The sequence below is a fragment of the Hippoglossus stenolepis genome, chromosome 19, assembly GCF_022539355.2.
Source record: "Hippoglossus stenolepis isolate QCI-W04-F060 chromosome 19, HSTE1.2, whole genome shotgun sequence".
NCBI classification, from domain to species: domain Eukaryota; kingdom Metazoa; phylum Chordata; class Actinopteri; order Pleuronectiformes; family Pleuronectidae; genus Hippoglossus; species Hippoglossus stenolepis.
In genome coordinates, this window is record NC_061501.1 from 9342992 (window position 1) to 9370607 (window position 27616).

The following is a 27616-nucleotide window of genomic DNA, read 5'->3' on the forward strand; positions in this document are numbered from 1 at the left end:
AGCCTCCATAAGGACACACACACACACACACACACACACACACACACACACACACACACACACACACACACACGGCCTGTTTCCTATGCAGAGAAGCAGGCTACTGTCCAACCCATCTTAAAATACACACATATGCTTGAATCATTGTCAGTCACATAAGTTAGTCAGTTACACATTACATAGACTGTACATACACATTCATAGATGTTTTGTGCACTGCATATTATACATATATTATACATCGACACAAGCCACAGCAGAGCAAAGTATGTGCACGTACACAGTACAGTGTTTACTGACAGTTACTCAGGGGCATTTCAGTCTGATGATTAAAGTAACATGCAGTGGGTGCAAAGTACCAAACCACAGCTGCCACAACATCCAACAGCTATGGGAGGGAAGAGAGCAGGAGTGTGAGGGGGACAGAGACAAGATGAGAGTGAATGCAAATTAGATGGTAAAGAAGAAAGTGACAAAGGGAATGAAAGTAAGAAAAGAGAGAGTTCAGCAGCTATTTGAGTGGGAGCAGAGCTAAAGATGCCACGATTCATGCTCTTATCATTTCACTTACATTATTATACACACTATCCAAAGCACATGGCCTTAAAGAAATCATATGCTCCCCTGCTGTATTGTTACCTTTACTACACTGCAGTCACTTCGTTATTTTATAGAGGTAATAGACCAAGAGATCCGTCAACCTCCTTAGAGTTGTGTGTCTCCGAAAAACCAGTCAAGTTTCAGATCACATCCATGTTCAAAGAGATAGAAAATGAAACTAAGCGGTGATCAGGACGTTGCAGTTTGTATTGGCAGCCTCGGCAGGTGTCAAGAAACTTAACCACACTCGAACATGAAACATTTGGTGGATGTCTCCTCGTGTTATGGTTTCTACTCAACTGTCGAGAGTCTTTCTCCCCAGTTCCCATGTCCCCGTCCCTGATTGCCGATTTAGGCGCATATGAAATGTACGTCTACGCCTCGACTGATCTATATACAAATTGCCTGTAGACGTTTCTGAGTTGATGTTCTGCCGTGACCTTCAGGATTTGACTGTGCTGCAGTGAGGAAGCCTTAGGCCCTTATAGTCCTTTAAAGAAGGCCAAACATATATGCATTTTAAATGTTATATTTAATTTCTTTCATAAAATAATTACTCTCATCTAATTCTAATTTTGTAATAATTCTCCTTTAACTCTTTAATTTTAGTCTCCATTTCTATCAAATTGGCTTCAGAAATAATTACTGCCCTAAAACTAATATTTTCTAACTCATTCGTCAGTGTAGAAAATGGCAGGTGAATATAATATAATATAATATCTCAAACACAGCATGTGGTTTTGAGATATTCACCACTACACTACTACTACTTCAGGGAGGTGAATGGGATTCTGCTTGTGTCGTTGTTTCTATCCTTTGTTAGGAAAATGCTTCCAATGAAACATTCTAAAATGGAAATATTGTCATTTACAATTTTGGCTATAAATAAAAGTATTTAAATATGTCAAATACCAGAGAATAACTATATGTACACATCACATTATACCACATACAGAACCAGTACCACCATATTTTTTTGCTGTATTTATTCTCCACACCCTAATAGTGTTCATTGTATGCAGTGAAAATATAAAACCCTAAGATGTTTTGTTTTGACGTTGAAAAGAACATTTGCAAATTTGAATATACGCAATAAAAATCAACAAGACACCCTCTCACTAAAAGCCGAAGCTCAGCTGTGTCAACATACATGTGTACAAAGTCTGATCCAACTTCACAACAGTTTAATTCTTTATATACTAACATAAAAAAGAGAACACGTGATATAATTAACTTGTGCCAAGGGTGTTTCATCTCATCCCACACACTCCCCTGGAGTACAAGAACGAAAGGAAAAAACGAAGCTCAATAACTGTCTACTCATAGCAAATTTATGCTCGGGATCAAAACAACATGAATCATTGCAAGAATATTATTCTTTAAAGCAAGAGTTTAAACAAGCTCGGGATGCAAGCAGCAAGCCTCCTCTGGGCCAGCAAGGCTGTAATGGCTGACAGCCCAAAACTCTTTCTTTATAAGATCATACATTTTTCATCACAGAAACGCTTTGAACCCAAGTGTGGGGGGATCATTTCACTGGACTTCTTAAGAGTCTTAGTGTCACTCGAGAATGGCACAGTGCTGACTCTGGCTTCCCTGAATGAGCACGAATTCAAACAGTAAAAACCAATGCACAAATCAATGAAGACGTACAGTATATCACAAGTTGCACTGCTGCCACTCCAGCAATCCATACATGCAGCAGTCACACATCAGCGGGAATAACTAATATTCAAAAAAATGTGGTTTCATATTCTGGTCTTTCCTCCCGACCCCAGAGGGAAATCATTACTTCCAGCCTTCTAAATATGCATGTGATTAATTATGCATCTTGTTATCACAAGCTAATCTGCATAGGACTCTCATGTATAAAGTCCCTTTCATTACCATGCAGAAGGCCATCTCACAGGTGTGCTGAGTAAATATACCACACACTGCAGGATGATGAAAAAGAACGCACACGCACACACCCACACAAAAAAAGACAAGTTAATAAACCGGAGTTAAGACGCACTCACAGTGTTCCAACAGGCGCGGACACACACGTGTGCTCGCTCAAGTGTATAAACTCCTCGCGCACTTACAGACACTACAAGTGGACACCCACCAAGAGGCCGACACATTATCTAACCCCACTGACATAAGGTCCAAGTCTCCCCGCGTCCGGGCGGCGGTTTGGTCTGTGCCAACTCATTAAGAACACAGCTGGCCATAAGGCGGAGTGGGGTAAGACCACAGGGGTCCTCAGATGGGTGTCTGATTGGATTTTCAATGTTAGACATTATAAAAGGCTCATTGTGGCAGGTATGTTTCTCCAATATATGAAATTTGTTAAAAATGCAGCGTCACTCGACTGAAGCAAATTGAGCACGTGGACACTGCAGTATCTCGTAGTGTGTGTTGAAAATTCAGTGGAAGATGTATCCGCTGTGGATGCAAATTTAAGTTTGTATTACTGGCAGCTAACTGTTGTGCGTGGGGGGGGTTTGGGAGCAGCAACATCAAGAATTCCTTCTCCTTCACTGTACGTCACTTATCTTGACAGAAAACATACTGCTGTCTTTCGTTGTGTATCTCGTAGATTGTATATAAAGATGACACGTTTCCACTTCATCCCACTCTCCACATAAGAAGCCAAAATATCATGGATAGCTCACAATCATGTCGTTTCACCCAATTTTTATATCGACAAGTTAAACAAAACTTACCGGAAGACTTAAAAAAAGTTTTTTACATGTACTTTGACTTTTGTTTGGTCCATGTCCTATTCACTAACATGGAGGGGGTGGGACTTATGACCTATACAGCAGCCATCCACAGCGAATGAGATGCTTTGGCCTCACTTTTGGGGAGCAGTCATGTCGTCCATCTATGTTGTTTTGCTTCTTATAGTTTAACAAAAAGTTCTTTACCATGTTTCCAAGATCAAAAATGAACCTTCATACTAAATTTATATATGTTACTTCGACATGAGAAAAGGACAAAAGAAAGACTATAGATTCTGACGATTCTACAAAAAGCAGGAGATTATTTGCTGTGGCTGAAATACGGGGACTCACTCAGGTTCCATTTGAGTCCAGTGGTGATTGTTTGGCACGGCCCTCCCACTGGGATGAGGCTGCACCAGTCCCCCTCCAGACCTGTGTTCATTCCAAGTCGGTGGCTGCCCTGTAGACACAACAACAACAACAAAAAAGAGTATTTGTCTGCATGCTTGTGCATGACAGAGTCAATGACAGGAAGAAACAATGAGAAGGGAAACAAGTTAAAAGAGAAAGTAAATGTAGAGCAAGACTCTTTTTTTTCAGGCCCAAATGAGAAACTTAGCTCCTCCACCCGGGGAACAAAGCTCATTAAAATAAATTATTGCTCTTGTCAAAGTTGCAACCGACTTCCACCTACAACCCACACTTAAAAAGGATGCCTTGCCGTTTTGAATTATATTCTTTTTTTCCCCTGTCTGTAGGGAGTCAAATGTTTTTGTACTGACACCCCAAAACCATCCAAGCAATCTTTTCCCCTGAAAAGCTGGTTGCATTGTTATGAAGTTAATAGCTCACTTCAAATAAATGAGAAGTGCGACAATAGCACATTTTATTAGTATAGAAAGAACATTATCTAATAGTTTTGGGAACGAAGTTGACAAGTGCTCCAAATGTTGTTCAGTGGTGTCTGGGGGACAGAAGCACAAGTGAAGTCTTTTTATAAAGTGCTGTACACAGAAAATTTCAAAATGTCACAGTATTCCTTAGAATAACTAGGTACGAGGTGGTGTCAGACTCTCGAGGCTGAATAATGACACGGCTCTGAATGCGCAGCTTTTAATAAAACCTGATGCTGGGTCAAAACTAAAAAGGTCAAGACAAAGTTTCTCTCATTCACAGTGAACACAAAACAAAGAGAAGAAGAAACAACTCGATCTTGTCGGAGCAAATACACGTTTCTGGTAAGACAAAAGAGTCGGTGGCCAGAAATGCCTAAATTGTGATAATTATGCTTTAGCAATTATCACAGGAGGCTCACACTATCATAAAGACAAACACAGACAGCGGCGTCAATTAAGAGTTTGAAATCTTGAAGGGGCGACACGTTTAAAGCAGAGCTGCCTTTGCTCGGCTTCCTGGAGCTTCGGGGGCCAGAGGGAGGGAATGATGGGGAAATACGACGCTTTGGAGCTTTCCGCATTCAGGAAACATCCCCGAGGTTGTTTTTTTTCTTCTATATATAAACACAGTCTCTTTGGGTAATTGTGTGAGGCAGTGTATAAAGAAAAGTGAAAACGGAGGAGGTGCAAATGAATGAGCACATTTTGCAGATCAGGAGGAGGCACTGCTGGAAAACTTGAGAATGGACGTTTTGCAGGTTAAACGCAATAGCAACTTTTTTAACTGAAATAGACGGAAACTGAAGCTCAGATGGAAAAAGTTAAAATTTTTAAAAGATGCTCGGTGACGGTATAAGTCTAAAGCTGTGCTTGAGATCAGTTAAAACTTTATTAGTCCCAGTACGGGGGAATTTGCCCTGCAACTGCAGCAAAGGGGATAGTAAAAATAAGAAACAACAGTAAAAAAGTTCTAAATAAGTAAACATGCACAGAAGGAAATATAAAACATAGAAATAATGTTTGCAATGTAAACAATATATACAGTGTATAAAGAATATACATTTTGATAAAAAGGGTACTATGGATTAAGCCATGCTTATAATTTTCAAACTACATTTATCCTTGAAGGATACTTCCATTGTGACAGTTCTACTATTTATTACTGTATTTATTACTTATTCACATGCTACAACTATCTATTGACGAAGGAGACTTGCCAATTGAAAGGATTTTTATACAGCTGCATAAAAAAGACAAATTCAAACATGTTATTGATGCTTCCAATGGAGGTGAATCGGTTTGCAGATGCCATAATGGGGAAACATGCTTCTGTGCATAGTAGTAATAGAGAATTGAGAATAAGAAACATAAAACTACACTAAAATCTAAAGTGATTCAGGCCTGGTGAGGCCAAAATAGAGGTGAGACAAAATGCTAAAATCAGCATGTTAACATTCTCACAATGACAATGCTGATTTTAAAGCAGGATTAAGATGTATTGCTTGTGTTAAATAATTAATAACACAATTAGGAATACCTACATGCGATTGTCATGAATTTTCCTATAATGTTACATTAGCATACAATTTGGAAGGTAATTATCATCAATGTTCCTGCGTGTGCTGAGATATGTGTGAGTAGGTCATTGGATTTTAACGTGGATGCTATTTTACATATGATAATTTTCTGACTGCAGGACACAAGAAATGAATTCCAAAAAAACGTGTAATTACTTGAGTTAGATTTGTTTTCTTTTCTGTTATTTTACATGTTTCACTGCAGTACAGACCAGTTTTATACTTGAATGTCCCCATGTTCCTAACTAGCTCCGGTGCAGCAGGAGTCGGATTGAGGGGACGTACCTCAGGTATCACACTTTATCATTTAAATCAGCTCTTAAGTTTCACTGCTCAAAAGGGCATCAGGTAAACAAGCCTGTGGATTCGACCGGGAGTGTGTGTTTGTGCTTATAGAGGGTTTTATGGCGTGGATTGGGCTGACACAGCGCTGTGTAGTGTTTGTCCCACACTACAGCTTTTCTTAGGTGTCCTCAGGGGCCGGGGGCGCAAGTTCTGCTTGGTCCTCCGAGCGAGTCTCAATGGAGCAGACAGGAAGGGAAAGACAAACTAAACAGACAAATTCAGAGCAGGTTTTGTCTTTTTCTTTTAATCAGACCCAAAATGAGTAAATTTAGCATCACTTTGGGACCGAGGCAGATTAAGACATGTAGGGACTTTGAATAAACAAGCCTGCAGTCCTCTTCAGTGTCCCTGATTTAATAAAAGACATGATAATTATACAATGCCCTGAGCAAGCTATAGAAAAAACAATACTTCTACATATGTTCCAAGGATAGTACATCAACACTCTGATGCCTTGTATAGGGAAAAAAACTCAGATTACATAAAAGTCACAGACGAGTTTTGATAAATTAAGGAACAAAGAAGTAGATCTGTGTTATTTTCTAAAATAAAGTCGTGTAATGACATATTGCATTAATAAGCCTAAGTTTAAGACTACATACGTTTTTTTTCAGGTGACATCATTTGCAAAATGTACCTCATTTAGTTCTAGTCTTAATTTGTTTGTTGTGCGGGTAAGTGTTTGTATAGAACATGAAGACCTATGCATGCACTGATTGTTTCACCAAATCCTGAAGCTGAGCACGCAACAAAGCCGTGATTGCATGGAATGTGGGTGGTGAGGATATTTGGCAAAAGTTGTAAACACCTCAATTACAGATGTTAAGTTGAACGAGTCGAACGGGGGGCCTCGCGAAGGTTGCCTTCACCTTCATGTACAGGCGTCTGCGTTCATCAGTTGCTGGCGAATTGGAGCCGCGTTGACAAACGAGCTTAATTTACCGTCGCTGAAGTAAGATTAATTGGAGGTGTCGAGGTATGAAGCAGCAAATGACAACACGCCTTCGGAATAATGACAAGACGTGGGGAGGGAGTGCACGCGGGAAGAAGTTCACGTACTTACTTAAACGTATTACGAGGGTGCCATCAGAGCCGTGAGACAGTTAGCTGCTGGCCTGACACAATATCACGAATAAACAACATGAGGGGGAAGAAGGGGAGGTTAAAACAAGAGCAGTGTATTTCCCAAAAGGAGGCTGCTCGGCCCACTTGTAAATTCAATCAACTGAGGAGCATGAGGAAGTGGCTGGCATCGAGGAAAAACAATTTGGGAGCAAAAGAGACTCTCTCTCTCTCTCTCTCTCTCTCTCTCATGCATAACAGTAAATTGGGGCACCATAAGAGCAGAGGAGTGTGTGTGTGTGTGTTTGAAGTGATTACTTAACAAAGAAACAAAGTGTTCAATACTTCAATCAAGGTGGAAGCAGAACAAGGAAAAGAACAGTTTTGAGAGAGAACAGAAAGTGAAGGAAGGACTGGGAGAGGAGTGATAGGAGTGGTGGGAGATGTTAGAGCAGGAGATCAGCGTGTTAATGTGGCGCGGTGGAAATACAGCGTGCGTGTGTAGTTTTTTCATATGCAACAGACAGACACAGTTACACAGACATATGTCCACTTTTAGATTCAGGCAAAGAGAAATACTGGGAATAAGAAGCAACAACCAGTCTATTCAGAGAGAGAAGTCCTCCAGTTATTTGTTGTGTTACACTATACCTGTAAAAATAGCTAACTGGCTTTGTCACTCAAAGGGGAGAAAATCCAAGAAGAAGGGCACTCAGTAGAGAGCAAACCTCATTTAAACTCACTGTCCAGATATTTATTTGGATCTGCACCAAATTGCACACGTTCATAGATATCAGTCCTCTAAACATGCCCGATTTTTTTCATCAACATCCAGGAATTATGCAAAAATCCTGGATAAATTTAAGAGGTTCTTTCCTGACCCCGACTGTATCCTTCCACCAAGTTTTGTGCTCATCCGTACAGTTAGTTTTTTGTCTAATTCTGGTAAATAACAAGTAGACAGACAAACAAATAAACAAACACTCAACACACAGTTGAAAACATAACCTCCTTGGTGGAGGTAAAAAGTAGACAGAACAAAAACATAAACAGAGTGGGAATTCAACTCAGAATTGAAGGCTATGCGCTCTCACTAGTCCTGTGTGTTTGCGATACACTCACAGGTCGGAGTAGATATGCCAGACTCGTCCCCTGTATGATCATCACGGGCAGCTGTGTCATGGACAGAGCGTGGTGGAGCGTCTCCACAGATGCCATGGTCTGGTCAAATCTGCCCGCCAGACCGCCCAGGGTCACTATCGCATCCACCTGGAAAGACAAGCAGAGTTTAATAAGTAACAGAAAGAAATGTCACGGTTTGATGTAGTGGGTTTGTTTTTCTGGCAGCATTCTGCTGAAGTGACGGGGGAAGACACTTTCTTTTTTCAGCTCGTGGAAAAAGTGATTTAGCTGGCTGCAGGAGGAGGAGGAATGAAAGAGAAATACAAAAAACGGATATATTTTTTCTCCTGCAGTTGCACTCAAATAATACACATTTTGACAGACAATTTCACTGATTGCATGATGGAAACCATTATTTCGGGAACATCAATCCTGTATCAGAAAAAATTACGGATTTATAAATGGATGGATGGTGCAAAACATGAAGAAAGTCAGAATACTTGGTTATGGCTATTTGAATTTAACATGTTTTGTTGAGGATCGCAATGACATTTTTTACGGCATTACTCAGTCAACAGGCGCAAAATCGACTGAAGCTGAAGAAATTTGGAAACAAATTCTAAGAAAGGAGGACGGCAGATAAGAAAGCTGAAGACAGGTCTAAATATTTAATGTGCCACATTGGGTGAGGTCTTCAGCTTTTTGAAAATGGGGCGTCACATCACCAAGATGGAATAAAAATCAAGCAATAACGATCTATTGCTCCTTTAAGAAAAACAGACAAAACACCTGGGTACACCCAATGTTGAGGGAGATTTTGGGACCTTAAACTGCACCAAAGCTGCTTCAGGATGTCTGTCCTTTTAGAGACAAAACAAAAATTGTGAGCAATGGCTAAAGACAAATATCTCCAATAAATCGGAGACTGGATGGAAGAGCATTGACTGAATACGTCTTTGAGAAATTTGAATAACGTGTGAATTATTAGCATGAAAAAAGCATCTAGACTTGGGATGTTCTTTATTAAAACAAAAAACAATGACGATTTGATCCATTTAACAAAGTATCTGTGTTAATCTGTGTAACCAAAAGCTCTATGCTACGGGGTCCACTGTGGCCCATAAACCACTGAAACCACACCAGTAAGCCACACTATTTCAGTGGGTGGCTGGTTCCTTTTTACAGTACCATGAACACAGGCACTGTTGTTTATTTATCAGTCAATCCTACATATTGTTAACCCTACTGGTGCCTTTGATATTCACAAGAAAAAACTAATCTTCAGCTGAAAATCTATAGGGTTTTATAGTATATAGTGCTGGAGTTAAGAGGGGATATTGGTAACATGGCTTTCCATCTTCAACTGGAAGTAATTAAGTTCAGTGCCACAAACAGGCTGAGGAATTATCAAGAGATGGACAAATGCTTTATAAGCCTTGGTCTTATTGTTGAAAAATACCACCAACCATTTATGAGGAAACAATAACAAACAAGCACCACAACAAATCCCATTGGGGCCATTAGGGCTGTGAACAAAGAGCTAATAGAAAGAAACACAATGGAAGGACACACATACATAATTAGTGACCAAACAATGAATTCAGGCCGCTTCACTGAGGGTAAACAGCAGCCTCTTAAATTAAGAGGTGAACGTGTTAACAGCGAATAAGTGGATCGCTAAAGAACTAATAGAATTTCCTGCAACCTCAAGAGCCCCAAAAAGGTTTCTTTTCATAAACTTTGAGCCAGCAGTTTGCCCAAGTATAATATTTACAGCTCTCAGCAGTTACATCCTTATACAAAGTCCCCGAGCAGTCAGGCACCACTGCTGACAGCTTTAAAACCCAGCAGAGTCTAAAGGGCAGAGGCGCTGTCACAGGCTGACAGCCGACAGTCACAGCGGCACGGAAAATCAACTAAATACTCCCCGTCACACTCGCTTCACTTCGGTGTTTCCACTTGATCCATTCACTGTAAACAAATAAACAGGAGGTCGGAGGTAAAATTATTTTTCTATTGCATTTGCTGATGTTTATTATTGCTCGGGCCGCAGCTTATAACACCGGGGGTGGGGGAAGCAGCCAATTATGAGTATTTTACTAAAAATGAAAACTCGATACTCTTTCCACTGTAGCTCCTGATCAGTCCCATCATACTGACTACACTCATTTGCTACAGTAACAGATGTGTGACTGTTTTCTATTCTTGCATATAAGTGGATATGCATACATTTTAAACTACAGCACAAGAACGCGTCACTTTTAAAAGCATTTTCGCTTCCGCTTCACTACTTGAAGCCTCTTACAAGGGAACAGACCAAACTGGATTGTAATGTAACTCGCATCCTGCCTCAGGAGAAGAAGTTAAAGCAAAACCAAGAGCTGAGTCTGAGGTTATTTCAACATCTGGCTCACACCCCCATATGCAGAGGCATGGCCGACACTGTAAACAACAACACTTAGTAAACAAACTCCCCTCTGTGTGAGAGAGAGAGAGAGAGAGAGAGAGAGAGAGAGAGAGAGAGAGAGAGAGGCTGCTGTAATAAAAAAGAAAATGATGAAAAAACTCACTGCATTTATCTACATGCACAAGTTGCTCAAAAACAGGTTGGAACAAACATTAATATTTCCAATCTGAATCCAGGTCTTACAGGAAGAGGATGGTGTAATTCATTTTGGGGGTTTTCACATCTGAAAGTCCGGACCACGGTTTGTGTCTTTGTCACATTGTTTACATGTGATCTTTTTCGTTTTGGTTTCACATTGGGATTTAGGGAACGCACTTGAGACGTTTGTATGACATGCGTACGTCCCCTCATCATCGCTTCCTTAGGCTGCATTGTTGTTGTCTTGATTGTTACGGTTGTAAATGGCCGCTTGCCTGCTGTCTGTGTGACAATTCAGCAGGTAAAACCTTTTTTCTGTTTGAATGGAGAAAATGAATAACCCTGTTTATTTTGTTGATTTCTTTGCCACTGTAACATTGTTATGGTTTTACTACCAGCATCACCAGCTTCAGTCTCAGTACTCCACACTAGTTTGAATACACTTAATGACCGTCCTCATCGTTATATATATACATTATATCATCGAAGGCGAAGATGGCATCCAGTCTTACAAGCTGCTTCCTGCTTCTTTTTCTCTACTATTGCTCAATGCTGTCTCAACCTCCTACCATTGGTTCAAAAGTCTTAACTTTCCAATTTCCACTGTGCAAACAAACTATATCCCAGACCGAGACCACCTCTTTTGGTCGGACTAAATTTTAGTTCTTTGATCCGGACCGTCGTCCGAGGCACCCTTCACACCTGTTATTTTGGTTTGGACTACATTGAAAATTCCGAGGGCACGGATCAAACCAAGAGGGTGAGAAAGCCCCTCTAGTATTAACAAATCCAATAATAAGACCTTCTTTCTCAGTCTGTAATACTGTGTATTCTCTGTACTCTGCCTAAAGTCCATTCAAAGGGGTTAAAAAAACCTCTGTAATTACTTAAAAAAACTTCCCTTGAACAGAAACATTCGGAGCCTTAATAATCCAACAGTGCAGGTCTATTAAGTTACATCTATCTATGGTAGAAAGAAGAAAATACTTTTTGGTTTTGCTCTTTTCATGCGAGTTATTTTTCAAACATGAAACAATAGAACATTTATCTGATTTATCCTTTAATTCGGAGCTCTTATCTACACTAGACATAGCTCCTTTGCCCATCCATCAAACCATCCTCCAAATTAATCTCTGATGTCTGTCCTGGCTTTATTACGGCTTCCCCAAAAAATAGTTTTTTAAAGACTAGAGGAATGAGAAAGGGTTGGGGGTCAAGTCACGGCAAGTCACCAAAACCAGGCAGAAAAAGCTCTGAGAAAGGAAGGAATGCTGAGAGAGTAAAAGAAGCAATGACTATAGGCAACTGGGATGTTTCAACTTCCGATGACACACTCGCTCGATCAATCTTCCGCTTTCCATCAAAACTTCTGTTGTGTCTGCTACGCATTTCAAAGTCTATATAACTGCTTGAACTTTTATTTGTTCCTTTTTCACGTCTGTTTACTTGAAAAAGAAAAAGCATGGCAAGGACAATGTCATGACCGAATGAAGGGAGTTTAACATGTTCTGTCTCCTGATTGGCTGCACTGGGGGGGGGGATCAACACAAAAACACGACTCTTTTCTTTGGGCACGATGAACAGACAAGCGGATAAAGAGAGAGGACAATTAAAACAGTAGCGCTGCTTGTGCCTGCAGCAGTGAAGCGAGGAGAGAGGCTAACGAGGACAGAGCAGTGGGACGACAAACAGGCCAGAACACACTCATACCGCCAGACAAGTGGGTACACACTTGCAGTACAGTACATGCACACATTTCAACAAGTACATACTCAAACATATGTTAACGTGCAGGGGACTGTATGCACACACGCACAGACGCACTTTTGAATTCACACGCTGAGAGGTAAACATGCAAACATACATCTACAAATATACGGTGCAATATATGTATACACAAACAAACACATACACACACACACACTTCAATCCTCTCATACCATACTTTGGTCCTAGCAAAATGCTCAGTATACTGCATTCTGTCCCTCTGTTATTATTTCATTTAATTAATTTAAACAGGCAATAGAAATAATTGAAGGTGGGCAGAAGTGAGCACGGCATGATGTTAAATAATTAGGTTAAGTCATGCTTCCAGCCCAATGTACTACACAGGTTCTCCTCCTTGTGGATCTCAAGCACATCTAATGCATTTGCCAAAAACAATAGAGGCAATTCCTGAGACTCCAAAGGGTTCAGATCTCTTGGAAAGCGGCAAACATGTCCCGCCTGTACAGATGAACCAGTTTCAGTCTTTAGGAATCTGGCCACGTTCGTACCAGGGTGTGTAACAAAGGTGTCAAGTTCACGATGAAATGTCCTGCTGTCCTTGGTGTGATTTTTTTGGTGTGATGGACAAAATAAGATTTGACATTCCAGCAAAGGCAGAGGAATTTTGCTCCAGTAACATAGAAGCGACCTGAATTGTGCTGACAGGCTGAACGCCAATCAATAAGCTCTGAGGGCATTCGGATAGAGTTGGACTTTGTCAAATACTACACTGTCATGCATGAGTATGAGATAGGGGGAAAGCTCTGTTGTACAGTTATAGATACCTGCTGCTTGCTTCATTTGGGGAGGTAAACAAAATTGACCGCATAAATCATGGGTGGGCACAGCTACTTCAATCCACAAAAAGTCCACTTCTTTCCTGCAGACCTTATTTTTTGGGGGCCATTATATTACAGGTCCTGAGGGGCCACAAATAGCTCTGTTTTTTAGTCTTTATACTCAATATTTAATATTAAAAGGGCCCTTGACCAGTGTGATTGACCACAAACTGGACCACTCCAGTCCTAAAAACCCAGCCCCTCCTCTAAAGTGTCCAAAGACACATTGAAATAAATGAACCAAATAGGACCATTTGGTTCCCTAGGATCATGGATGTTCATTTATCCAAGGACAAATACATTTTTATTGTTCTCTCACATTACTAACACACCAAAATAGATACTTTTTTAATCAACAAGAGAAGTCTTTCAAAACTAAAGTATATTAAGCTAGTGTGATCTAGGACCAAACTGTTGTCTTGGTATAATTGTCCTTTTCATCATCTGCCACCCGACGCCTCATATGGAGGCTAAATTCCTCTTTATTACTTGACAATTAACTTTGTGATCACATATTATGAACATCGACTGATCACTCCCTAAAACATTTATACAAATAAAATTCTGTTTCTCCTTCAGTGCTTTTGGAAATAATTATTTCTTATCATGCAGTTAAACAACACTGGACACAACAACTCACAGTTAATTAACCTGGACCCCGAGACAGAGTTCAATTTGATTTCGACTGCAGAAACAAAACAACTGTTGCTCCATGCATGTGCTACTTTCTATGAATATGGAGGTGAAGCAAGTCGGCTCCTTACTCATAAATAAATGCAAGTCTGCGTTACATGTTAGATCCCAAATTGTGGGACACTTTGCCTATCTGTATTATTTAGAAGCCCCTATAGGGACATATTTTTCTTATATTTTTCTTACTAACTTCGAAATTCTTTCTATTAGTACAAATCTGGATTAAGGCAAATCCTTCAAAATGAAAGAATTGGTAAGCTCTATTCAAAGGATTCCTGCAGGCTTTCTGCTTCCGAGCATCAATCTCACTTTTATTAAAACCCAGCAAGGAGGCTACAAAGTCTAATTCCTATCAACCTTTTTCACATTTAAAAGCAGCTGGTAAAATACCGGCAAGCATGCCGTGCGGACACTGTTTTTGGTGAACATTATTTCAGAGCATCAGTCGAGCATCATAGAGAGTTATCTTTCTTTTTCTAATAAACGTCAGCTCCTAAATATTATTTATAACATATTTCCCTTAAGCGCTAAAGAGGTAGTTTTACTCATTAGCTGGAAAAAGCATTCAAAAGGGTGGAAAGGGGATCTTTATTTGCTGCATTGAAAAGATGTTCTCCTCTTTTTAGCCGGCAGATTCCAATGGGTAAAAATTCATGTTTAGCCCTGACTTATTTATCCATTTATGTGCTAGCATCTTTCTCTTACCAATATTTTTTTTATTCAGTTGACAGCTTGATTTCATCCTTTATATGGAGGAGCTGCACTCCACACATAAATGAGGCTTTTATTCAGAGAAGTATGCCAAAGGGGGGGGGACCAAGCTCTTCCAAATGTATGTCTAAAAGATTAATATTGGCTACACCATCCAGACAAAAGCTGGTGTGCTGGTGTGCGGAGGCTGACTCTTTTTCATTTGAAACTTTTCCTCCCAAGAAGATGATAAATGTGAACTCTGTGAACGCACAGTCTCCAGTTGACCCTAACACACATGTTTTGGTCATGTCTTAAATGGATGTGTTTCTGAATTAATCTCTTACATCATTGGGGTGGAGGTATACCTGGTGTAGGGATAGTTATTTCTATTTGTGGAGTGCCAGACCAGGCGGAAAGATTCACATCGAGGTAACTAAACATTATTGCTTTCAGTTCTCTCCATCCTTCTCCATCCAGCAGGATATTACTTGTTTGGCAGACCCGTCCACATCCCTGATAGAGGACGGGTGACAAAGACGAGGATGTTACCATTTTTTAAATTTCAGATTTCTTTCTCTTTAGCCCATTTAATTGTGATCTATTTATTCATCTTTATATTTAGTGTACAGTTGTTACAACTGTCATTATTGTTAATTTTGATTTTTTTCTTTTATTATTTTGTTCCCTTAAAATAAAATGTCTTTTGCATTGTTAATGGTTGAGGGTTAGTTGGGAGAGAAGCGAGAGGAAATTAGAGGGACAATCATTTTCTTTAATATCGTAACTGTATGCTTTTGTTTACCTGATGTAACCCCTGATAAAAAACAAGTATAAAAAACGTTATGTTTTTATATGACCTATATACATATTCACAAAGTGTTGAAGGGAGCAAATGCTGCAAAGAAAAGAGGAAATTAATACCAACAGGCCACAAAAACTGATCGCCAGGCTACAATCACTTGCAGGGACACAGACAGACAAACACCAGTTCAGAGGCAAGGTAAATATTAGCCAGGCTGAGGGGAAACAAAGGCCCATGGAAAGAGAGGACAAAAGTATCTTCTCTTAGAGCCTGACACCAGGAAACTGAGTGACAGGTATGGCAACACGTGTGCAAGCATGATTACGAGCATGTTTGTGTGTCTGTAAGCGTCTTCTCCGTGGTCTTCCATCAGCTTCGAGCTGTTAAGTGATTGGGGCACTCGGCAGTGATTGGAGCGACACCCAGCACGCTACTTAAAAGTCCTAATAATGCAGAAAATAGAGACAAAGAAGCAAAACGAGAGGGGGAAGAGATAGACAGAAAATGATTTCCCATGATTTCCCATGATGCTACTCAACATGACAATGGCTATTGTTAAAATGATTGAAATTGAAAAAAATACAGTTAATTATATTACATGATGTGGATTCTGGCAATGGAAACTGAGTCAATATCGGGATCTGATCGCTGTGTGTGTCTGGCTCTGCAGCAGCTGACTGGGTTCCTGGCTTTGTTCTGGCTGGCAGCTCATTCTGGCATTTCAGAGATCAGGCCGTTAGGAAAAAAGCTTTACACTAAAGATAGCAACAAAAATCAAGTATTTTATTTAATGACACAATTACAGGTTGAGTTCTACGTGTGGGTGTAAACATGGCTAATGGTATTCCTGTGATATTACACTTAGTTCTTCAGGAAATGTTGATGAGCATTAATGCTCTTTCCTAGCAACACACTGTTTGATATGCACACACCCACACACATTCACACTTGAGATCTGCGCGCAGTCAACCGCAGTCCAACACAATTGACCTATGAGCAGCTCATCCTAAGTAGCTCAGGACGAAAAGCCTTTAGAGGCCGAGGGAGAGGAGAGCTTTGCTTATTAATTTTACCCAACGTTAAATCTGCTTCTACTTATTTTAATGACGGTAACTTTTTCAAAACTAATTTTGCGACATTCATATGATCAAAAGCAACCGCACTAAAGGATTAGTCAAGATTTGGGACTGATATGATATCAAATATGTCTGCTGTTTATGAGCTGGAGTCAGAACTATTGGCAAGCCCAGTTTCTTTGCTTTTGTTCTACATTTGAGTTGAAGATCGAAAGATGAATAAGACAAGTATTAATTATTTCCTCTTTTAATTCCTGTGATTTACATCTACATGTGTTAAACAACTCACAACATAGCACCTCTTAAGTTTGCATATTTCAAGGGAGGAAAAATACTGAAACTTGTGACTGACAGATGTTTGCCCAGATGCTGCCTGTTAGGTTGACTGTTTAATCATTAAACTGCCCTGAATATTTACTCTTTGTTTTAGTCTTTGGTTTCACCTGTGAAGAAAGAATCTGTTGTAGAAAGGACAAAGCAACATAAAGAGCAGGGAGCTCACTGTGGGAGAAAAGCAGGCCATTTGGAATCGGAGAAAAAGAAGAAATCGATCAGAGCCATTACACAAACATTGGACACAGCCAATACAACCATTTGGAATGTCCAGAAAAAGAAAGAAACTCCTGCGGTAGTGAGAGAACAGACATTGAGCGGGTCGGTCAAGGACAACAACAACAGCTGATGACAGAAACATTGTGAGAGCTGTGAAGAAAAAAAGCCCAAAACAATAGTCAGTGACATCACCATCAATCTCTACAGGGGTGAAGGTAGAACAATCCGCTGTTCGAAGACGAATCTGGGAGCAGAAGTGAAGACGCCACAATACGCAAACATCTCACAAGAGTCAGAATCACGAGGCCTGATTGAAATTTGCATTTGAAAGCAACGAGATGAGCCGAAAAAAGTTCCGGACTGACGGATCAAACGAAGATTAACCGCAGAGGAGATGTGCTCATGAGCCAAATCATACAAGCTCACGTTGGAGGTGGTGTCATGGTTTGGGCTTGCATGTCTGCTGCTGGAACAGGCTCCCCTAATCTTTATTGATGATGTAACGTAAGATGGCAGCGGCAGAATGAATCCGGAGCTCTGCAGAAACACTTTGTCTGCCAGTTTCAAAAAGGATCGGGCGGGGGGGGGGGATTTCAATCGTGTAGCAAGACGATGACCCGAAGACACACTGCTAACACGACAAGGGACTTCATCAAGGGGAGGAAGGTTTTAGGCCAAAGTCCATTCCCGGTCCTTAATGCAGAGGAGACTGAAGAAAGAAACCCTCAATGTAACAAACAAGAACTAAAAAAGGGCTGCAGCATAAGGTTGGAAAAGTATCACAAATGAAGAATAGTGATGTCACTGGCTTGATGCAGTATTGCAAATAAGAATTATGCAACCAAATATTAAATGTCATCTACTTAAAGTTACTTTAAAGCTGCTGTCAGACGTATGCACTGACAAAAACTGACATTTGACTGAAATTTACCAGAGGGCATTCGCAAATTTTCGGGAAAATGTCAGAGTGAGGCCATGAGGGAATACAGCAGGAAAATGTCAAGAAGATTCCCAGCAAGTTAGTGGGCATGTCAATGACGTTTTCAAACACAACGAGAAGACGGCCAAAGAAGAGGTCATCTTAGAGAGACAACAAGAGGATTTGTCTTTCTGCAGCAGGATTTATCCGTTATATCCTGCTTCCTGATGCTCTACCCAGTCATCAGTCTGTTATTGTGAACACGTCTGACGTGGACAGTCTGAAATCGGTGAAATGTCCAGACCCGATTTTTGGAGTTCATGTCTGAAAAATGGTCAAGACTATATCTATTTCCTTCACTTTTGATTCCTTATGTCCTTCTTGTTGTTTGAAACATCTCGATCTAAATAACAGGAAATGAGATTGTGACCTATTGTTCAACTACCCAATTGTCTTCAGGAGCCTTGTCGTTAGCTCTGGAGGTGAATGTAGCTTAGCTTCGCATAAATAATAGAAACAAGTGTCAGCCCCACTCTGGCCAAAGTTAAAAACCTAATCCGCCAACCAGTACCTCTAAAGCTCATTAATTAAGACACTAAGGTCTGACTGCAAGAGGAATCCAAGAAAAACTATAGTCCTGCACATTACAACCTCATAAAACCACTCTGGTTTTTTGTAAGGATCAAACCAACAATGTATAACATTAACAAATGAACTCTAGACGACCTGATATGCAGATGTTGTTACGTTTGGATACTGTCAGGTTGGATGTTTTCACACTAAGCTCGAAGAATATTATCTGTCTCCTCATGTAACTCTTGGCAAGAGATAAGTGAATAAGTGCATTTCCCAAAGAAATGTCAAACTATTCCTTTAGCTATAAAAATGGCCAGACCTAATTTAAAATCGTGCGGAAATGAAGCCGACAGAGTGTGTCTGGTGTGCGGCAGGTGTTTACCTGTAACCGTCTGGTCTGAATCTCCTCCAGCATGATCGCCAGACACTTGGTGAAGTCTGTTAGATCCTGGTCAGCTGTTTCTATCAGCTTGCACCCCTACGCACAATGAAGAAGCACGGAATCACACAAAGTTAACAAAACGCAATCAGATGGACGTACACAGACACACATATCAAAACACAAAAAAAACCCAGGCAGAGGTAAGGGATGGGGGGATAACAGAGTACGGAAAAACTGAGAGAGAGAGAGATGGAGAGAGGTATAAATCTGTGTTTTAGTGTTGTCTGGCTGTCTGCGGGCTGTGTTGCTGAATAATGTAGAGGTTCCAGTCAGTGGCCCTAAACTACAGCATCCAGGTAAACAACCAAGCCCTGGCTCTCTCTCCTCTGTCTCAGAACACTGTCACTTTCCTTCTAAAACACACCAGCTTCCCTATTTCACAAGGCACACACACACACAGAGTACAATCAGTTCACAGAAACTTGTTCTCCGTGCTCTGTTTAATCCCATCCATCCTCCCGTGCCTCCCCTCCTCTTCCCCACATCTCTGCCACCCCTTGTCTCTCTCCCTCCCTTGCGGATGCTTTTTCGGATCTCTTCCTTCCACTTATGCAGAAATTATTCACCGTTTCTAACAAATCTCTAAAGGAACGCCTCAAACTTTCACATTGTTCTGCTCCTAAAGCATTACCATAACAGCCTGTTCTTTCTCCACGGTAAAAGGCATAGCTCTTTTTTTTTTCTTTTTTAAGCAACCTGTGTGATGTGTGTGAAAAGGGGCTGATATTACAGGTAGCTACAGAGAGAGGAGAGTGTCACAGCTGAAGGCAACTCACAGCTGTGAGTGCAAATGTGTGAATGTGCATGTGCACGGTTAAGCACCGGATATGCATTTTAAACTGTAGACAGTGTATATCAATGGGAGTCTGATCACAGTAACACAGTACAAATATAAGGTACTACATTGTCTTCCTGCTAAGTGTGTGTGTGGGTGTGTGTGCGACACCTTACCCTGTATTTATTGAAACAAGCTTCACCTCTCTTCCAGTGGCCTACCTAGTTTGACATGTTGCTCGTTATAAACAATGGGAAGTCCACTTGATAGAAGAACTTTCATTTTATTTTCATGACCTTTGAGAGTTTAGTCGTGAACAATTCTACTGCACAGCTATGGGGACGCAAGGAGCCAAGACTGTGATGTCATCAGGAGCCTCGGCGGCGGCTCTGGCGTCAACCTTGAGTGTGTATCTTCAATTTGGTGGAAATGCAACTGTGTAGCAGACATCATTCACCAAAGCTTGTTTTTGGGCATGGAATGTGGCAAAGAAACCTCTGTGGCTGTGAAACAACAAACTTTTGACAAAATGGCATCTCTGCGACAACATCTGTTGTTTTGGGTTTGTACCCTCATGGTTGAATGCACTTATTGTAAGTCGCTTTGGATACAAGCGTCAGCTAAATGAAATGTAATCTGTTTTAACACCTCATTGCATTTCACCACAGCTCCTCAAAGCAGCGAGTGAGAGTGCAGAACATCTCAACATCAACAGAGTCCAATAACTTTACAATATGCCACCCTCATGCCAGCTTTGATGAATTATGCTCTTAGTAGTAGTGTCTGCCACACTTGTACAGTATATTATGTTAGTTGCATATACATTTAGTACATACAAATTAATTTATCTTGCAAAAATACAAACTCCTGTGACTTCTGTTCACATTACTTCACAGTGTAATATCCCCATGTAATGTAACTGACACTAATCACCACATCTTGCACCCATCTGCAGGACCTTCAATATTTTATTTTTATTGTCTGTCTTTTTAACTTATCCTCTATGCCTTTTACTTTGTTTTTATTTTAAATTTTTGTATTTCTAACATTGTACATGTTATCTTTTTATCCATGCTTGTGTTACTGTCATTTACCATGATTGTAAAGCACTTTGGCTCCACTCCAGATATTTGTTTTTACAAGGTAGTGGCTTTGTGCATTCAATTTAGAAGTTTCAATTTTGGTTTCCTGCTTAGAATCAAAGTCAAAAGACATGTACCACAGTTATTCCATCATCTTGTGACCCATTAGATTCACCAAGCGACCACACGTAGGAGTCCAAACACCCAGGTTGATCGTACAGAAATAGTATAAAGTTCTTATGTCCAAACCTGTCTCAAGTCCTACTGCTCTTTGTTTGTGTGTTAGTACATATGAGGGATTACATGTCAGTGAGAACCTTGAGGTCTGAGAGAGAGAGGGTGTGAGAGTTGTGTCTCCACTCACCTTGTCGGCATAGAAAGCTTTGACCTTGGCAGTAATGGAATCAAAATCCCCACTGATATAGTCGGGGAGGAAGCTGGATATAAGGATAGACAGAGAGGGTGAGTGGCAGAGGGAGAGGGTTAAGATTGCAAGAAAGACAGAGAGAGACAGAGCGTGAGGCAGAGATGGAAGAGAGGAGGAGAGAGAGGACATCGGACATATATCAGCTCTTTGATCTGTGCAACAAGGGAGGGGTGTGACGCCGCCGGGGAAGAAGAAGAGACACGGAGACTGACAGGGTGATTCTCTGGGCAGGGGGCCCTGGCCCGGACTCCCTCGATCTCTCACTCTCTTTCTCTCCTGTTCGCTTACTCTCTCAATTTCAAATCCAATCTAAAACAAATTAAAAAAAATGTAATCCAATTGTTAAATACTAAATACTGTGCATCAATTATAGGACTGGACATAAATAGCTCCTAAACAACAGGAATACAATAAAGATTTCATCTCTCATAAAGACACGCACACACAAACAAACAAACACACAGAGACAGAGCATGAAGTGTTGTTCATTTTATCAGAGTATCAGTTTGATTTCAACATTTCGCAGTGAAATTTGATATTTTGCTACATCATATACTGTAATAGGTGAAATGAAGCAATACAAATCATATATTTATAGAAATCTATTAAGGCAGGGGAACTAAAGGTAGGTAAAAAAGTTTAAGCTTTTTTGTTCCCCACAGATTTTTATATCCCATGCACAAAATGCATACAAAAATGATAAGGCGATCCGATTATGTCGCACAATACTTTTATAAATAATAATAATAATAAATTAATGAACAGTTAAACTTAAATTTTGAAAGCTTTGCACATTATTTCGAAAAAAAATATTTTCAGGATGTATTTAACTTATTATAAAATGAGGAAAAAAATAGACAAAAGTAATTTTTGGGTAAAAGGGTTTATGACTTATAAGATTTACCTCCCAGAAAACAAAGCAAAGTGAAGGAAGACAGAATATTAATTGTTAGCTACATAAATCCGCAAAAAAATATTATGTTATCACACCTAATTAAGAGGATTAAAACTGGAAATTAAACTGCGCAGGAGGTTTTGGATCATGTGTATATGCAGGCTTTGCATTCTTATTCCATTGTATTTCATTCAATCGCATACAAATGTGTCTAAACCTACATTCTCATGGTTTTGGAATAACAAAGGTCTGTTGAAGATATCAGTGAAAAGAGCCCAAAATGTACCAGCCACCAGCGAGTGGAACATTCCTGTCAGGGGAAGACGGACAGCTCTCTGTTTATTCCATTTGTGTGTGTGTGTTTATGTGTAAGGAGCGGGACCACTCAGGGATGCGGTAGCTGCTATCTAGAGGCATTAACAGGTCTGACATTACGATTTCATGGTTGGTTGGGTCGTGTGTTTGTGTGGGTTATAGTCTGTGTGTGTGCACCACAGAAAGAGGCGAGAGCGGGGTTCCGGTCGGTTGAGGAGAGAGATACAGACGGATTATTCCCTCCCTCCTTCCTCGGTGTTGCCATTTACACCATTGAGTTACAGCAAGACAAACAGAACGGGAATTGTGTGCAATCTGTTGCCACATACACATAGCAGACATAAGTGCTTAGTTCATAGTTGTGTCGGCCAGAAACGCTATCACAAATCTTTGTCTTAAATTGACTTTCACCCAACGTTTTTTGTCACACCTGCTTAGATCTTTGTTTCTTTTAACTGTATCTTTCACCCAGTTGGAAGGATTTTGGCAGCGGCTTTGACTGAGTGAAAACATTTGTATCACCAGAAAGCTCCAAAAGCCAGACTTTCACAGTAACAACACCATCTGTAAGGACTATGAACAACTTCATAGAGCAAATTCAAAGATAGCCGAGCTGGAGGTGGATAACTCGCAGCTTTTGGAGGCTCTTCAGAAGAAAGAGTCTCTTTTCTCCAGTTTTTGGGTAGTGGCATCTGAGCAGTCTGAACAGATTGCCTACTTCAATGCAAACATGCAGGACACTGTTGTGTGAGATCCCTTCCACTTGTCCCTGTACTTCCTCCAGCTCTAAACTTAATCATCTTGGGCCAGAGTGATGATCCTCAGTGGCGGGGGATCTTTGAACAGGGCGGCCTCACCACCTCCCCTAAGCTTCTCAAATATTCTTTAGACGTTACGGCCCACCCATCCAACTTGCCCTGATTTGGACCCCACTCAGAAGACCAGTCTCTTCCGACGCTGGAGTTTTCCCTCACCGTTACACTGTAAAGCCAAACAAATAACCCTTGCTTGTCAGGAGACCCCCATATCTCATCGTAGGCTCCTGAAAGAGGCCAGCACCTTGATCAAATGCTCACTCTGATGCAATTAAGCCCTCGATACTGGATTACTTCTTTACCTCAAAGGGCTCAGGTTTTCTGTTCCTGACCGAGACTTGGCAGAGCAGTGTGGGAAATGCTGTGGTTATCAAGAAAAGCTTTCTTAGTTGGAACTGCAGATGACCACTATTACTGTAATTTAATTTTGAAGTTGATCAGTTGTTATGATTAAATATTTTAAATATCACGTAGACGATGCTTCATGTAACTTGGCTGCTGACTTTCTAAATTAAGAAAAGTCTGAAGTCTTTTAACTTTACTCAACATGTGTCTGGTCCCTGGACCTGGTTTATACACTTAATCTAAATAGTGGTTCAATTTTATGAACGTGTTTTATTCATTCAATGAGACTTCATCCCTCCGTCCATTCATCGACCTGGTTAAATCTAACATAAGTGTATGTGCATATGTTTCAGCGGGGAGAAATCTATCAAGTTCCATGTGCACTGTCACCACAGACAAACTGAGTTTAACAACAAGGTTAACGACCCTGTTTGGCTTCGTTAGGGTTGTCACTACTGTACCAGCAGATGAGCCTGTATTTGTAAATGAGGATTGCTTTCTCTTTCTTTGTGGATTAGATTAGAACAGAGTTAGAATCACCCCCTTCTCAAAACCCTTCTTCTGTTTATCCAACTCCATCATTTACATTTGACGGTCTTTTTGGCATTTCCCTGCACGATCTGATTGATTTTAAGGGCACTACGAAACCATCCTTCAGACCTGCAGACATTTCAACTACTTCCTTGCTTCAAAATATAGGGGGTGGTTCTATTATTCAATCCTGGTGTCTGTCATAAATAGCTCCCTGCAATCTTGTTGTGTCCCAGCTCATTTTAAACATGCAGTTGTTCAGCCTCCTCCCTTCGTCGACTAACCTTGATACATCCCTTCCCAAAAGGCCAATATCTAAGCTGCCTTTTATCTCAGGACTTTTAGAGGAAGTTGTTGACAGTTTACTGCCATTTTGACTCCAAACATCATATTCTGATCTGCCTTCCATGCCAAGCATTGCACTGAAACAGCTTTTCTCCAAGTCTCTAATGACATAATGATGTCTTCTGATGTGGGTGAATGCTCTGCTTTGGGGCTGCTGGATCTTTTGATACTGTAGATCACAGCATCCTGATTTAAAGGCTAAGGCAGTGGGATGCTGTCTTTGATTGTACTGGAATGGTTCTTGTGTTATCTCTCTGACTGGAGCTCTTCGATGTCACTTGGTCACTATATGTCTGCTGCCTTGCCTGTGGAATGCCCCAGAGTTCAATCTTGGGCCCTTTACAATTTGTTCTGTTTCTGCTTCCCTTAAATCATATTATTGGCGAATTTAAAGGCATTCCTTACCACTACCAAAAGTCTGATTATTGTCTGACTGCCATGAAGGACTGGATGACTTATAATTTTTAAAGCTAAATGAAGATAACAACTTATATATAATATTATATTATATCTTATCATTAAGAAACTGTTTTATTGTTATGCATGAAGACAGTTAAACACAGCCCTATGACTGAGCTAGTAAAAAATGAGTCTATATTCACACTTACAAGCAATGAAATGTGCACACATACACATATAGTATGCAGGTACACATGTACACTTTTCCCCTTCTTATAATACAGGAAACCAATATTGCATATCCATTCAGAAAGAGCCTTCATGTGACAGATGGGATGAGACGTGACACTGGGGCTCATCCGAGATATACACACACACGCGCGCACCCTTTCTGACCTGTGTGCATGACTCCACCGGATGATAGTAATTGACCAGGCGAGAGATTCTAAATTCTGCACTTGTGTCTTTGTGCGTGAGCGTAAATGCTGCTTCTGTCTATGTGTCTGTGTGCCTGTCTGACAGTCTTCACTTCCACATTAATATTAACTGACACTTTAATTTGGATGGGAAATGGAGCATTTTACCACCAGTTTGTCTGCATATCATGTGCAGGGATGGCTGTGTGACCTTTGCCTGTCTTTGTGTGTGTGTATGTGTTTGTGTATCACCCTTCTGTCTCCCTCTCTCTACATCTGATTTGCCTGCTTTTTTTCTCCTCTCCTGCAGACCCACACTTCTCCTTCCTATGTTGTTTTTTCATTTACACCTTATTCAAATCTCATCTACTTTCAGCCCAGCGATATTTTCTTTAGTATGTAATTAGGCCAACTTCCCTTCATCTAACGGCGTCATTATGAGAAAAAAAATCTCCTCCCCTATATATTATTATACCCTTTTCATCTCCATTTCCCTTCAAAATAAGAAAGGATATGACCACTAATCACAACAAACAGTTATTTTGTTTATATTCTCTCGCTCTCTCATGTCATTCATTTCCTGAATCACAACACGACAACCACTCCTCTCTCTCCTGGAGATGTGGCTCTGATTACTCATCTCACCTCCCAATCAGACAAGGAGAGCCAGTGAAAAGGCGGAGGAATCATTTTGAATGACATCCTTAATGACTACAGACTGTATGGACGTCAACTAAATTCACTTGAGAAAAACAAAATTGCCCTGTAATAATAATCTTTATTTACGACTACTGTTTCATGTGAGCTGAACCAAACCTTCCAACAAGGTGTATTTGTAGGATTTAGTGGCATCTAGTGGTGACAGTGCAGATTGCAGAACCCGCAGTGGAATTTGGTTGTGCGAGAGGTTTTGTCTTGAGTCATAGTTTGGTTTGTCCATTCTGGGCTACTGTAGAAATACGCAAAAAATGGTAGTTTCTCGAAAAAGGGCCCGCTCCTTATTGAGATAAGAAGACGTCATTCTAAGGTAACTAAAATGCAAGAATTCTTAGTTGCAGGAAAGTATAAATAAATGAAAAAATTACGATTTTTCTGTATTCCATTTCTGTCAAGAAATCCCCCTAAATCCTACATTCTTACCTTTCAAGTACAGAGGGACTACAGATTAGAATACAACCATATGAATACCTTCTGGGTTATATTTTGGATAATATAGATTATTTGAGAAGTCACAAATGAAAGCAGGTCAGATTGTCTTCTATGTAGTTTTAAGAAACGTGAGTCATTAGTGCAGATGACAGTGATACGACTGCAGTTCCACAAATGTGGGTATAAAAACAACCAATCCTTGCTACCAGAGATTTAATAATTCCATTGCAAAAAAGAAGATAATCTACAAAACCTCCAGGGACAAATGTGAGCTTGCACACATGCTGATGTACATGTGTCTTTAACACACACACATCTTTATTGAAACAATTGAAAAGAAAGCACCTGGTTGCACATGCATGATTGTGAAAACATGTGTGCTTGTGCCTGTAGAGCCTCTCTTTATTTGTGTGTTTCACCAGTGTCTAATCCCAAAGTTAATCAGCTAGATGCCTGCAGGCACTCAGAGTAATAACCAGACAAGAGTCATAAATCCACTGCACATCTCTTATCCACAAACCACACACATACACTAAGTTTATTAACTCTCAGCACTGAGGGCTACTTGGTGTACTAAACCGAGAGAGTGAGAGGGATGGAAAGAGATAATTGTAATTTTAATGAGCCTAAATGGTTGCAACTCCAATAAAATTGACTTAACAAAAACTCATGATAGCATGTGTAAAAACAAAAGTGTGAAGCCCTCACATTAAAAAGAAAAGGCCCAGCTCCCTGTGCTCATCAACTTGGCTCAGCGTGTCAATTTCCAAACCAGCGCAATAAAAACAGAGGGGATTTTTCAAATCAGACTGTAATAGACAAACTCCACCTGGAGTGCAGCAGCATAG

The 27616-nt window shown here is 40.4% G+C and overlaps 1 protein-coding gene across 2 annotated transcripts in view; it reads right to left on the minus strand.

Annotated features, from left to right (window-relative positions):
* Positions 1-27616, minus strand: part of tpk1 (thiamin pyrophosphokinase 1) — a 72027-nt gene that overhangs the window by 20652 nt on the left and 23759 nt on the right. For both annotated transcript variants that reach the window (XM_035142162.2, XM_047337839.1), the window contains 4 exons: positions 21496-21568; positions 19215-19310; positions 8311-8457; positions 3660-3768 (listed from right to left, as the gene is read on the minus strand). In XM_035142162.2, the coding sequence (XP_034998053.1) occupies positions 3660-3768; positions 8311-8457; positions 19215-19310; positions 21496-21568 (425 nt within the window). The remainder of the gene's footprint in view (positions 1-3659; positions 3769-8310; positions 8458-19214; positions 19311-21495; positions 21569-27616) is intronic.